This window comes from Papilio polytes, unplaced genomic scaffold (assembly GCF_000836215.1).
Source record: "Papilio polytes unplaced genomic scaffold, Ppol_1.0 DF823835.1, whole genome shotgun sequence".
Classification (NCBI taxonomy): Eukaryota; Metazoa; Arthropoda; class Insecta; order Lepidoptera; family Papilionidae; genus Papilio; species Papilio polytes.
Genome location: NW_013525369.1, coordinates 1118614 through 1134684, shown reverse-complemented (window position 1 = coordinate 1134684; position 16071 = coordinate 1118614). Strand labels below are relative to the sequence as shown.

Here is a 16071-nt window from a genome sequence, read left to right as displayed (position 1 = left end):
GCTAATATATCAATACACGAGCGTTGATTCGAGATCTTGCTTATTAAAAGTAAAACTAAGAAAATAAATCTTTGTGTGTTCAGTAAATATGTATTATTTTGTCCTCAGCCGATCAAGACCGACAACGACGAGATGATGGTGCACCAAAGAGCTCACTCCGTGTCCTCCACTCTACAGGTATTGTGTTTGCCATTGAACGATAGTTTTTATAATTTTCTTGTTTATGTTTTGATAATATTAAATTGGGTCCGAGAAGTGATCGCTTAATGGGCGTTACCAGCTGCTGGCTCCAAGAGTTCCAAGAATAAATTAGGAACTATAAGGCCTGTCCCACAATTGGCTTAAAAATGACTTCATTGTCAGATAAAGAAACAAAATACGATATTGCCAACACAAGTTTTTATCCGTTTTAAATGAATTTATGTTATTACTTTACAATTTTTGCCTCTCAGAAGAGACAGCTGCCGTCTTCTGTCGACGCATATGGGTTGATTCGCTATTTTGGCAAATTCAGGTGACCGCTTGCTCGTTTGCCAAAACATAAAAAAAATATTCCTCTGACTGTGTCAGCTTGTGTTTATTAACGTTAGTGTATGTGTGTTCAGGGCGGGGGGTACGCGACGGTGGGTCGCGCGCCGCGGGGGGCGCTGGCGGCGACCCCCGCGCCCCCCGCGCCCGCCGAGCCCGCCGCCGACAGCGCCGACCAGCTGCGCTACGAGAACGACCGCCTCAAGCTCGCGCTCGCGCAGAGGTAACGCCACATTTAACTAGTACACTGTACTGGCGGTACAGTTACATAGTACAGTGCATTATCGGTACCTTTACATAGTACTGTGTACTATTTGTACAGTTACACAGTACAGTGTACTATCGGTACAGTTACATAATACTGTGTACTATTCGTACAGTTACATAGTTCACTGTACTGTCTGTACAGTTACATAGTACTGTGTACTATCTGTACTATACTACTATCCTATTTATAAAAATAGGAAAGTTTAGAAGGATGGATATTTGTGAGTTTGTTGCCTAAACTAATCTTGATGAAATTTGTTGAGCATAGTCTGGAAGTACGTAGGCTTTTTACGTACGTACCTAGTACGTTTCTTTTTTAATTCCACGAGTACGGAGTGGCGGGCGTAAGCTAGTCTATACTAATATAATAAAGTGTAAACACAAATTTCTCTGTTATGTAGGATGTCGGCAATCGCAGTATATTTTTAAATTATGTTTTTTCAATCAGAATCCCTACACTTACTATATGTTATAAGATGTATATGTTCACGCTATTTAATTTAGTGGTGAATTTGGAAAAAAGGTCATGTGTGAAAGAGAACAACTACTGCCATGTAATTTGGCTTTTCAATGATAATTTAACAAAATAACGTGTTTTGAATTGGATATATAGATAAATAAAATATTGATGTTTATTTTATAACAAAAAAAAGTTTATTAAATTGCGACAGTTTTTGTACAATACTTAAATTACTAGAGAACCCCACAGTCTTATAGAACCTAATTAAGAATTATAACATTTTAAAGTAACCTTTATTGTGTAGGAAATAAGGTTTAATAAATAATAAGTAATCTCTGGTATTTAAAAAACAAGTAGAAAAAAAAATTCGTCAAATAATGAAAAATCCTTATTTAAATAGTCGATATATATATTACTAAAGTTAATTTTAATGTGGTTAACACAGTAGAACCTCGATAAGTTAAAGTCTAAGGAAACACAAGATATTTTAAGTTATAGAGGTTTTATGTTATCTATGTCTATGTTGTCTATGTTGTAGAGGTTTTGGGCTCTGATGGGAGAGAACATATTATTTTTTGAAGTTATAGAGGTTTTTAAGTTACCGAGGTTCTGTATATAGATTATTAATTTAACTGTACTTCAAACAAAAAAAAATACAAAAATATTATAAATCTTTGTAGAAAATATAATTATCTGTAAATAAAAAGAGATTAAAAAAGTAATACGTGGAAGTAGAAAGTTTAGTGTAGCTATAAAATATCTAAATTTAATTCGTATTTAACATTTAATATATTGAGCAAAAATTATGTTAATTTATAGTCTATTATTCATAAAATAATCTAAACAATCGTCAGTGTTTTTTAGTTAATTACACGAAACTTGCTTTCGCCCGCGACTGTGTCCGCGTGGATTAAAAAAAAAGTGAGTGGCCTGTGTTCTTCCAGACTATCCTCTACATCTATGCCGAATTTCATCGAAATCTGTTCAGCAGTTTAGGCTACAAACTCTAACAAACATCCATCTAAATTTTCGCATTTATAATATTAGTATGATTTTATACAATTGGTTAAACTGTTTTTGTAAAAGACTAAGGTTTTTAATTTAAATCGTTTGAAACCAAAGATATACAGAAACTAGAGAGTGCATTCTAATTTAAATTTTAATTTAAAACACTGAAGATTGTTGATTAACTTTACTTCCACATTTACTACAAAAACGTCGACATCTCTTTCTATCACTATAAAATAAACAGAGATAAAATATTTCCTGTACTTCCGGCAATAACATACATTTCTCTATAATACTTATATTAATTTTAAAGCATTTGAAATTAAGGGTCTGTCCCACCACTGGCTGATAGAGCTTAATTTAAAAATGACGTCACTGTCGACGTCAAATAAGGGAACAAAATCTGATATTTCTATCACATTTCACACGTTGGATTTATCAGACAATTACAATTTGGTGGGACGGGCCCTTAACGATAGTTTTCCGAAGTAAAGTTAGTGTTCATAGCTCGCGTACGACGGTATGAAAGCTTCTTCGCTCGCGTATTCGTGTTGGTATGGGATGGGCTCATATGAAGGCTTGATTTTGTATTCCTCTGTGTGTTTTGGAGTTCCTGCGAAATTTATTTTTTTAATTTACGAAAAAGGTTACATCTCTGAAAAAAATCTTGATAAAACCTTTTGAGAGTTTCGGTTGAGACTTTCTTATTTGCCATTTCTGATTTTGCCAAATGTGTGATCGAGAAATATATTTGCTAACAAAATTATCGGAAATCAAATATTTGTGACTGGGCTTTTAAATCGATAGTAAATAAAAAAATACCTATTTTGTAAATAATAAAAAAATAAAACCGACTTTCAAAAAACACACTAAAACAGAGTATTCTCAAAAAAAAAATATATATACCAAAAAGTAACGAAATGATTCCTTGAAAATAGTAAACCTCTCTTATTGTAGCTATTATGTCTATATTGTACAATTATTATTACTTTGATGTCGGTGTCAGCCAAGGTATGCAGTGATATTTATATGTAAGGCTTTCTACATTTGTACCATAACAATTGACAATTGAAATTATAGTAACGTTTAAGTAATGAATCTACCAATGTAGTCAATACTAAGTAATAATATTTTTACAATATAGACAAAAAAAAAACATAGACGAATTGAGTACCTCCTTTTGGGAAGTCGGTCATTAATTTTCATAATATAACAAACTTATTTGATCACTAAAGCGGCTATCTGGAACACTCTGGTAGAACACATAGGTAATTATTTAATTCCGCGCTAGAAGTTATTACTTACCAATTTTATGGACAACCGCATTAAATCCGTTCTTATCATCCGCTTCGTATTCCACAATACGTTTAGTACCGTCAGTTTCCACTAGCGTATAAGTTCCTGTACAAATAAATTATAACCGTTGGTTTTCACTGCAGAAATTTAACATCGAAAAAAAATTGACTGATCTGATGGAATTTACTTCTTAAATATCTCAAACTAACTGTTGTTCGCCATTTCGGTCCCGTGACATTAAAAAAATAATAAAAAAACATAGCCATAGCCTATGTTACTCAAAGTTGAATTAAAAAAAAGTTATAAAAGAACAAAAATACGAATCTTTCCTCTTTATAATATTAGTATAGATATAACTCTTTACGAAAGATTTTCGGTACAGAACCCCATCTATACTAATATTAAAAAGATAAAAGATTTGTATTTTTGTATGTATTGAAACACTACAGAGCCGATTTACAAATTCTTTCACCATTAAAAAGCCCCGTTATCAGTGATTAGTACAAGCTATATTTGGTATTCTTTTTAATTCCACGTGGACGAAATTGCGAGCAAAAGCTTGTATGTACCTTTTACTTTGTCACCGTCTCTTGTCTCCCAATGCTCCTTGTCGTCACCAGTATGTGGGTCCTTTACTGAGTAATCGAAAGAATATTTTGGATGTGCCTGAAAAATATAATTTCTCATGTTAATTTTACAATGTAGACAATATGTACAGGTAAAGAATTTAATTCACTTCCCATTTAGTATTACTATTATTATTTATTTTCATGGAAGACCAACAGCTATTACAACAAAGTAGGTATAGTGGTAGTTAAATTGTACAGCAAATAACAGGTCTCCACTAATAGAAGTATTTTACAAAAATGTTAATATATGTTATTATGAGTTAGCCCGTATATTTATTATTGTGAGTTTTCAATTCGATTGCATATGATTATTAAATGGGTAGGAAATAAATGTCCTCGACTGTAAAACAAATTATACATACATGATAATCAACATCATATTCATCACCGTGATGGTCACCGAGGCTCTGATGTTCATTTACACTGTAGCCCTCCAAGCTGTGACCTTCCAGTCCATGACCTTCGAAGCCATGACCCTCGTATCCGTATCCATACTCCGCCAAAGCAGCTGTTGCTAGAAGCACCAATGTTGTACATTTCTGTAAAAAAAAAAAATTATAAGTAACAATTCGTATTACTAAAAAAAACATACAGACGAATTGAGTACCTCCTTATGAGAAGTCGGTTAAAATTATGGTCAAATAAGACTAATAAAGTAATCTTGAACACCCTGTGTTTGGTAAAGCACTGCAGTAACACGTATATTAAAACACTAACGGACTCCTACGACTTTGTCAATGCGGAATTGAAATACAATAAACAGATATATTAAAAAAGTTTTTTATGTTATATATGATTTTTTTTAATATATGTCCAATTAAAAATTTCAATTATCAAACGTTCTCTTGTTTTTTTTTAAATGGCATTGGTAAAGTAGTCTGTGTTACTTTACCCCAATGCCATTTTTTTTAAAAACCATTAAAAATCTTAACATAATTATTTTTTTTTTGTAAAGTTGGAACATCCTGTATTGTATTAGGATACAAACCACTATGTCATTTGTGATGTCACTATTACATGTAAGTTATGTGAGTTCACACTTCAACTTTCCTCGGTCATTCGAGTTACCGTCACATTTGTTGCCAGCTCATTCATAAACAAGAGGTTTCTAGTCGTTCTAAATTACACTATGGTTATAGTAGACGCGGAAGCGATTTTGAAATCTTAAAAATAAATTAAAAGTTTTTTTTTAATAAGCTAAACGGACTGTAGGTCTGTGAAACTTGGGATAAAATTACAAATTGATTGACATCTTACAAAACACATATTAAAGATTGAATTTGAAAAACTCGAAAAACATTCCACCTGAGTCAAACAAGTAATAATAAGATTTGTACGCGGTTCACATTTGGTTAGTAAAGTTTAACAATAACTGGACTGGCAATCAACTGGCACCAGTAAGTAAATACAATCTATGACTTGCCGTTGCAACTCCAAATGTACTGGCGAAGTGTAAACCGCACATTTCACTGTGGTGTATCCACACCCTTAGCTTGCATGTTGCGCTCGTCACGCCAAATTATTTTCACTTTCTTTCGCTTTTATGCTTTTCAATTTCGTTTGATTGATAATATTTGATAACAAATGAAATTAAACCGTCATCGTGTTTTATGAAAATGTTTTTATTGTTATTTGTTTGCGTTTCATCGTATTTAATAATATTATTCTTGAAAATAAGTTAATATTGAAAGGAATTGACCTCCGTTACAAATTTCAGAACCAAAACACAGAGATATCTCTATGTTTAATTCCATCTCTCTCTAACTCTCGTGACCTAAATTAGACCAAATTTCCCTTGTCAGTTTTATCTGAAATTCTGTACACATATTTAATCCTGAAGATATGCTTTTATTTTTATTCAGTGTCATTTTTATTCCAAGATGGCGGTTACAAAATGGCGGATGACAAAACTAACTTAAAAATGAATTGGTCAAAATAGGAATGGATTTAAAAATATATCTTTTTAATTTTGTTTTCTGTACGGATGTATAGATTTATGTATGTCAGAAATGTCACAATTTCATGTAGAATTTTTCCGATTCCAAATAGTCATGCGCCTTACGTGAACACGCTTGGTCGCATGTCTGTGATAAATTTGACGCTGATTAGAGAATATTGCGGACATTACTGTTGTCGGCTTTTTTAAACGGATTACCGTTGTTTCCGGAAGTCATAGTTCCATGTTTAAACTAAAATTATTATTTTTTTACTAACGAAACGACTTCGCATAGATCCAATGCTTATTTAAAAACTAGCTGTTCCCGTGCGACTTTATTCGCATAAAATTAAGAAAATTTTATTTTGTTGTTTATATGTGTCAAATTATCAATTACAAATGTCAAAGTGACATGACATTATGGCAAACTATGGCAACCTTGCTTCCTTGATGTTGGCAACAACTTATGGTCCCATTCCCACATTAGGGTTTTTATCCAAAATATTTACCCCCTAAGTTTAAAAAATATGTGAAAATATACATATAGCCTAAAGCGTGACGTAAGTGTAGGGCTTTATATTAAAAACAATATTCAAAAATATGCTGTAATTGCTGACATGTTAGGCAACAAATAAGTGTGTGTTTACGCTTTATTATAATAGTATAGATAGTATATTCGTAGTATAGATGTGTTTATTACCGAAATTGTATTGTGCCTCTTTGATTTGGTTATATTGACCTCAATGTGATTGGTTTAATTGGTTTTAAAATTAATGAAAATACTAAATTTAGGTTATTTAATTAATTTTCTAATACAATATTTAGTGGCGCGAATTAAAAAGAACGTAAAAGTGGAATGAATTAACAACGAATATATCAAATGGTATTTATTGTACCATTTTTAAAATAGAATTGATGATTTGCTAATTTGATGTATTTGTAATTTTAATGCCACATACAGTCTTTTTTATTGGTTGCTAGCTGTTGCCCGCGACTATGCCTAAACTATGTTTGTAGTAATTAATTTTCTTGTCTAATTAATTTACATGTAAAATCAATTAACTTACGTAAAGTAATTGAATAGTTAAAAGTATAGTTATCAATTGGTCTTATTGTACAGTAATTATGTCAAGTTGCGTAGAACTTTCACGCATTAGTGCGTCGTGGGTGCAACGCTGCGTTACATGTTGTACCCATTAATCTGCATTGACCACTGCAAATTACTGTACGCGTTTATATTTTAATAAGCAACTTAGTGATTTTTTATATGTTTAAAGTTTAATTTGATATTTAGTTATATCAATAATATTAATTACTAGCTGTTCCCGTGCAACTTCATCCGCGTAAAATTATGAAAATTTTATTATATTATTTACATGTGTCAAATTATCAATTGCAAATGTCAAAAAGAGATATGATGAGAAACCATGGCAACCTTGCTTCCTTGATGTTGGCAGCAACTTATAGTCTCTTTCCCACATTAGGGTTTTTATCCAAAATATTTACCCCCTAAGTTTAATGGTGTGAAATATATAGCCTAAAGCGTTTCGTTAGTGTAGGGCTTTTTATTAAAAAAAGCATTATTCAAAAATATGGTGTAATTGCTGACATCTTAGGCAACAAAGAAGTGTGTGTCTACACTGTATTATAATAGTGTAGAAGATAGATAGATAGTATAGATCTGCTACTTTAATTAAAATGTAACTGACCGATGTACTAAAAAAATATTTAATAACGAAATAGGAAGTATTTTGCAATAATATATAATTTAATATAATGATTTGGACTTGAAATTTTTTTTGTTTGTCTGTGTATTTGTGTGATATAGTCTCAGAATCCGCTTATACGATTTGGTTAATGTTTTACGTTAATATATTACGTTAAGTTTCATTTAAGATTTAGTGTATGTTTTATTTCAATTAGTGCTTATAAAATCATAATAATCGACATTAAATGTTTCCGTGAATGTTTCTTAATGTAAACTTAGATCTATTTGATCAAACATTTAACTTATTTTTGAGTTAAATGAATTATTAATTTATTGAATTATCGATACTATTATAAGAAAGCGTAAACACAAACTTCTTTGTTGCCTAAGATACAGCATATTTTTGAATAATCCTTTTTTTAATTAAGAGCCCTACACTAGCGTTACGCTTTGTGGCTATGTATTTTAACGCCATTAAACTTAGGGGGTAAACATTTTGGATAAAAACCCTAATGTGGGAAAGAGACCATAAGTTGCTGCCAACATCAAGGAAGCAAGGTTATCGTAATGTCATGTCATTTTCACATTTGTTATTGATAATTTGACAAATGTAAACAATAAAATCAAATTTTCGTAATTTCATGCGGATGAAGTCGCACGGGAACAGCTAGTTAAAAATAAAACATGAATAACCGTAAACAAGTAAGAATAGTATAAAAATCTCATACATATATGCAATTTATTAAAATAGCAGTTATAACGAATAGCAGTTAAATTTAACTGTTACCTGTTTAACGGGTAACGACTTATTTCTGGGTAATCAGTCAACTTTAACCATACCATGTTACGTAATGTTTTCGAACCAAGAAACGGTTAAAAACTAGGAAGACTTCATGTTAATTGTTATGAATTATTACTGGCTTTTGCCCGCGATTTCGTACTCGATTAATAATAAAAAAAATAAGTAGTCAATGTGTTCTTTCAGACTGTACATCTGTGATAAATTTTATCGAGATATGTTAAGTTGCTCTGGATGTATTTTCTAATAAACATGCGATCATCAAAATCGTTTAGTGCTTTAAGTTATTTTAATTGATTAGGTTTATATAGCAAAGTTTTTATTATTTTATCTATAACCAATTACTTGTAAGTCTTTATGTCATATGTTCTAAATAAATCCATAGATTTATTGATATTCGCTATAGAAAGATAAACTAAGTTACACCGTCATTATGTAAAATTCACAACCATCTTACTAATGTTATAAATGTGATGTGAAAGTTTGGATGGATGGATGTTTGTTTGAGTTTGTAGCCTAAACTGCTGAACGGATTTCGATAAAATTTGCCATAGATGTATAATATAGTCTGGAAGAACACATAGGCTATTCACTTTTGTTTTTTCCAATACCACGCGGACGGAGTCGCGGGAAAAAGCTAGTTATTAATAAATCAATTAAATCACTTCATTTCATCCATAAATAATCTTACAAGATTTAATTTAAAAAAAAATTAAAAATAAAACTGGCACATAACACTATTGATAAATACTCACAATTAAGAAAGCCATGATGCACAAAAAAAGAAAAAAAAAGCAACAAAATATTATGATGTACAAAGATTGAATGTAAAACGATTTACGTGTGCGCACGCACTTATACCCGAGAAATAGTTAATTCCATCCCCCCCTTAGTATATTGGTCACTAGACCTAGAAGGGGAAGATGCTAAGTCTGATTCTTAACATAATGGTAACGTTAAAGCTTGTAACTTCGAAGTACAATATTTATGCCTTTAAGGTAGTTGTTTCAAATCCATCATACCATTTTTTTTTTCATTAAAAAATGCAGTCACCTTAAAAAAGCTACTTTAGCAGTGAGTGACTTAGACAGTATTTGTCATTTTTTTTAAATTTCACGGGGACGAAGTCGCCAGCAACAGTTAGTGTTTTTTAATTAATCATACTAATATAAATGCGAAAGTTTAGATGGATGTGTTTGTTAGAGTTTGTAACCTAAACGGCTGAACGGATTTCGATGAAATTTGGCATAGACGTAGAGTGTAATCTGAAAAAAACACATAGGCTACTCACTTATGTTTTTTTTTTTAAATAGTACAAATATTAAAATACAGATTATTTGATAACCTCATTTTAGGAAGTCGGTTAAATACGATAGTCGACAGTTTTAATATTTTACGACAGCGAAACTTAATTTGCATAACAGTATATGCGGATTGTTGTCGAAGACATTTTTAATTGCAGTTTATGTTGTGCGGAAACTTGCACTGTACAATGTGAAAAAAACTATCGCACAACTGTTTCTCGCTTTGATTAATATGAGCTTATATTGAGCCGCGCTACTCGATTTTATTATTATGCAACTAAACAGTTTGTCATTGTTATTTTATTGTTATTAACAGTATTGTTATGCAACTAAACAGTTGAAGTAGCGAAACAATCGACAGTCTCACAACGGTTGTGCGATTATTTAGTCAAAAGTGTGCGCCCGCTATAAAGGTGTGCACTTATTGTGGTAGCGTTTTATGTTTACATAACCGTATTTTAATATTTGCCAAAAAAAAATTCGATCCATTTCAAAAATTTTTACACCATTAAAGCTATGTTCCAAAAGTATATATGTAGCTAAAATCACGCGGGCGAAGTCGTGAGCAACAGCTAGTATAGAGTAAACCTATAGTTAGTTCTTTAAAATACTAGTATTCATATAACACTAGTGGCTTATACGTATACGTTTTTCTGTTTCGAAGTATGCTTTGAAAAATTTCCACAGTAATTTCCACTTGATAGATTTGCTCGATGATAAATCATAGGGTACAAGTCACTGAACCAATATGACTTGTAATCCGTTACGTTACAAAGTAATCTAAGCAGCAGTTATAAGTATAGCTTAATTTTATTGCATGACCTACTATGAAAATCTACACTGTTATAAACAGGAAAGATTTGTATTTTTGTATGTATTGAAATAACTCAGAAACTACTGCGGCGTTTTCAAAAATTCTTTTAAAATTAAAATGCTACGTTATCAGTGAGTAACATAAACTATATTATTTATTATTTTTTTAATTTCACGCTTGCGAAGTCGCGAGCAACAGCTTGTAATAAAGAGGAAAGATTTGTGTTTCTTTATGTATTCAAATAACTCAAATTCTTACGGACCGATTTCAAATATTGACCATTAAAAAGCTACGTTGCCAATGAGTAGCACAGGCTATAATTTTATTATCATCATCATCTTCATCTTTCTGCTTATCCAATGTTTTTATGATTACGGTTGTTATTCTTATTATGACATTTTAAACAAGAAAATTACACTTCACTTTAGACTCGCGGTGTTACGTAAATAGATTCGTTCAAACTTTGTCAAGTCATGACGATAGATTTCTCACTTTCGAACTGCGATGCCTTAACAGTTTTGTCAATGGTCATCGGATGTGTTTTATATAGCTCTTGCCCGTGACTCCGTCCGGATGATGGGTCCGTGGGATAAAAAAAAACTTGTAAGTACCCTCTGTTCTAGACTATGTTCTACATTTATGCCAAATTTCAACGAGATCCGTCCAGCAGTTTAGGCTGCAAACTCTAAGAAACATCTATCCATCTAAACTTTTGTATTTATCACGAATTAAGTAAGAAGTAAGTTTTAGTAAGAAGCTTTACTACATTTTGTAAGAAGTAAGATAATCTTGCAGTAAAGTGGCAATTGTAACTAACAAAGTAGTCTTTTCGCTAGAATTAAAAAAAGTAAGTAAAGAAGATATCGGTTAAATGTTTGGCGGATAGTAAATGTTACTATAGTATGGATGTTTATCATATACCGGTTTGTATGCCTCGTAATAATGCCGATAAAAAATAACAGAAAAATGGTTTTTTTTTTTGCTTGATTTTATTACACCTACAAAAGTCTTTATATTGTAGTAGGGTTGTCAAAAAAAACAGAACATATCTGACAACCCTATACATCTTTCGTGATTGTTCTCGTCTCCGTCGATCGCATTTTACGCAACCAAACGTAGAATATAGAGCTGTCTGTTCGGGAAATTGAGATCTTCACGCCACTTATTGAATACCGGAAAAGCAGACATCGATCAACACGGACGGTTAGCCAATAAAACTGCCGACCTCTTTATTTAATCTTTGCTATTTATTATAACGATAATAATAGTTTTGTGCAACTCTACGCATGAGAACGCATTTCTGTGCTTCAATTATAATTTACATAATACCTCTAAATACTGATATCTTCTTACTATTATAAATGCGAAAGTTTAGATGGATGTATGTTTGTCAGAGTTTGTAACCCAAACGGCTGAACGGATTTCAATGAAATTTGGCATAGATGTAATGGATAGTCTGGTTCAACACATAGGCTACTCACTTTTGTTTATTTCAATTCCACCCGAACGGAGTCGCGAGTGCAAGCTAGTGTCTTATATTTTATAACATTAATTGAGATAATTAAAAATATAACCGAAGGAAAACGCATAGATGATCAACAATTGGTAATTAATAGTGGAGCAATTGGTGCGGAGATATCTTGATCGTATTACGCGAGCGTTGTATTTGGAACGCATCGCTTGTTTATGTAATGTCGACATGTTCGATTGGTGAAAAATATGTAAGAAAGATCAATTGTTTATGTCTAACCATAAAAAAAATAGTGTTTCTATTGAAATTGATTGAAAAAATTGATTTTAATTTAAACATACAAATTATTATACATATATATTATATTGAGAAAATAAGGAGTAAAAGGTTAGAGAGGTATGGACATGTTATGAGAAGGGATGAATCGCATGTAACAAGACGGACGTTAGTTATGAATGTGGAGGGGTACATCGGTAGAGGTAGACCTAGAAAGAGATGAATGGATTGCGTGAAAGGTGACATGATCAAGAAGGGAGTGATGACTGAGATGACGGATGATAGAGTGCTTTGGAGGACGAAAACCCGGCGCGCCGACCCTACAGGAGTAGGATAATGCAGGGGAGATGATGATGAAGTTATTATACTGTGATTTTTGACAATAATCATTATGTTTGTCTAATGCGTTCTTCATAAATAAAAAAATACCTATACCGAAAACAGTATGATGACACATGTTTATGGTGAAACAACCTTTCTCCCGCGACACCGTCCGCATGGAATTAAAAAACAAAAGCAACCATCCTATGTGTTCTTCCAGACTGCTCTACATCTATGCTAAATTTCATCCAGATACGTTCAGCCGTTTAGGCTACAAACTCTTACAAACATCCAACCATCTAAACTTTCGCATTTGTAATATTAGTTAGATATATAGCTATGTTGATGTCTATAACAGTCAGAATTAAAATATCCTACAGTCCTCTCATTTACAAGAGTAGATCTTTTTTTTTTATTTTCGTCCCTTTCAGTCTTATTGTTAAAAATAGAGATGACAATCTTATAATGGTAACTCAGTAACGGATTTGAAACCAATCAAACTGTCAAGTCCAGGAAGGAGAAGAACATCGTGGCTTGTAATCTTCTCCAATGGTACAACAGAAGTACTCGTTCTATATTAGCTACGGTGTCCGCACTTCAAGTTGCTGTAATGTTGCCAACCTTCGTTAGGAGACGGCACCAAAAGAAGAAGAAATTGCCAAGGTAATTGAGTTACTAACTTTCCCCTTTATCTACAGTTCAGCGAATGCAAAGAAGTGGGAAGTGGAATTGGCAACACTAAAGAGCAACAATCTCCGTTTGACTGCCGCGCTGCAAGAGAGTACAGCGAACGTGGATGAATGGAAGCGGCAACTACACCAGTATAGGGAGGAGGTCGCTCGCGCACGTCACTACGCGGGGAAAGGTGAGCGAGATAGTGGTATAGGAAGAGGTGTTGAGAGAACGAGATAGATAGCAAAAGCATTTACAAAACCGAAGACATCTGAAGCTTAAGACGTGTGTGTTTGTGTGTGATTATAGTATACCTACTCTGTAATAAATAGCTGTTGAAAACAAGTTTTATATTCTTGTATATTTCTGATGGACGAAATAGATTGCGCTGATTTCAGAAAGTCATTGATCATTAGAATGTTAAAATATTCCTGACTAACATAGACTATTTTTAACATTGGATGTTTCCCAATGGACCGATTGGCCCAACGATCGATGGAATCAATGGGACTTTTTTGCTGTAGTCGATGTTTTTATCGATTCGATTGACTGAATGGGAAACAATGTCATCCGAAAATACCCATAAAATCACAAATAAATACAACCATGAAGTCACAACGTTAGAAAAATAAAATTGCATAAGCTATCAATTATAGATCATTGATGTCACAAAATGATGATTTCCAGGTGGTGATGCGAACGAAGTGGAACAGCTACGACAGCGCGTGGCGCAGCTGGAGGCGGAACTGGCGCAGAAGAATGAAGAACTGGCTCAGATCACCAAGTCCAAGAAGAGTGAACAGGTCAGGTTATACAGTTAACATTCTTACTAATACTGTAAATGCGAAAGTTTAGATGGATGGCTGATTGTTAGAGTTTCTAGCCTAAACGGCTAGATTTCTATGAAATTTGGCATAGATGTAGAGTCTGGAAGGACATTTAGTGTACTATTAACAAAGCTTTAATTTTAAAAATTTTATAATTAATAAATTTAACAGTGGTAGTGCCCGCTTTAACATCTTAGCACGAATGGGCCGGCACGCCCGGTGTAATACCACGACCACACAGAAGACAGGCGTGAAATGGAACCAATGCCGTGTTTCGTCTGATGAGTGTGGTGCCGGAGGCCTAATTTAAGTCCTTTTCTCTTTACCACCCTTTTCTTATGAGAGGATGGGAAGGGGAAGTGGATTTGACGATGGAGGAGATGCATAGGAAGAGGAAATACCCTCTTTATGTGCGTCTCCTCCTCCGTCGGATAAAGGTAGGCGACGCATCTGCAATTGCAGATGTCTATGGGCAGCGTACGCTTCGCCATTTTGGCGGATTCAGGTGGCCGCTTGCTCGTTTGCCATCTTATATTATAAAAAAAAAAAGCTTGAGATTTTACGTACCGTTTTTCATAAAGTCTAACTCATTTGGCTTCTTACTCATTTTAAATGTAATGTCGAATTTGTCACTCAACGTCAAAGAACTGGTATAAAATAATATTGTCATCTCTCTCGTTCTCTTTGGAAAACAGAGACGACAAATATCACTCAAATTTCACTGTTACAATGACTTATTATAAAAAATATACTAATGTTTAGTACTTGTGTATAGAAGTTGTTAATGTAAATGCGACTCTATTGTATAGGACGCAGAGGCTAAACTCGCGCAGAGCCAGTTGGAGCTGGCGCTGGCGGCGCAGGACGGCCAGCGGCAGGTGCTGCAGGCGCTCAACGACCAGCTCGCGAGGCAGCTCGAGGAGCTCGTGAGTTACAAACCTTATTTATATCGAGATAGAGTACAATTTTCATTGTGTTACCTTGATATAGTCACTGAATAGTTATGATGCAAATGCTTTTTATTAGAATTAATTACTTATAAAGGAAAGGATATGTTTTATGTTTGATACTAATATTTCTGGTCCTTCAAGCAGGATGTATTAAAGCAATAACATAATTCATGTATAGATTTGTAGTCGGAGGTTAAATAGCTTATGAACTAGCGCCCTCCATGCTACGGGTAAATGTAAATAAAACTAAGTATGTATGGAATAAGATTGCTGACTTGCTACAAAATTACGCTTTATTATATTAGTATAAAAGATAGACATAGAATTATAGATAACTAGCTGTTCTCATGCGGCTTCATCCGCATGAAATTATGACTATTTTATATTATTGTTTATAATAGTCAAATTATCAATAGCAAATTTCAAAATGATATGACATGACAAACCTTGACAGTCTCCCTTCCTTGATGTTGGCAGCAACATATGGTCTCTTTTCCACATTAGGGTTTTTATCAAAATATTTACTCCCTAAGTTTGGCGTGAAAATATATAGCCTAAAGCCTGACGTAAGTGTAGGGCGTTTTATTAAAAAAAGAATTATTCAAAAATATGCTGTAATTGCTGACATGTTAGGCAACAAAGAAGTGTGTGTTTATGCTTTATTATAATAGTATAGATAGATACATTTCTTCTTTCATTGGTGTGACAATGATCGTTATATTAATGTAATGATTTTAATATTTTCAGTCGACGATCCATCGCGAGATAAACACCGCGTTGCAAACATGAGACGCGGCCGCGGTGC

General features: G+C 33.2%; 1 protein-coding gene across 1 annotated transcript in view; it reads left to right on the top strand.

The window, feature by feature from the left end:
• The window catches only part of LOC106103199 (homer protein homolog 2), a 26606-nt gene extending 10535 nt beyond the window's left edge, over positions 1–16071 (top strand). Inside the window, exons 5-10 of the mRNA XM_013282888.1 lie at positions 84–177; positions 606–751; positions 13516–13682; positions 14177–14292; positions 15126–15242; positions 16014–16071. Of these exons, the coding sequence (XP_013138342.1) occupies positions 84–177; positions 606–751; positions 13516–13682; positions 14177–14292; positions 15126–15242; positions 16014–16055 (682 nt within the window). The 3' untranslated portion in view covers positions 16056–16071. The remainder of the gene's footprint in view (positions 1–83; positions 178–605; positions 752–13515; positions 13683–14176; positions 14293–15125; positions 15243–16013) is intronic.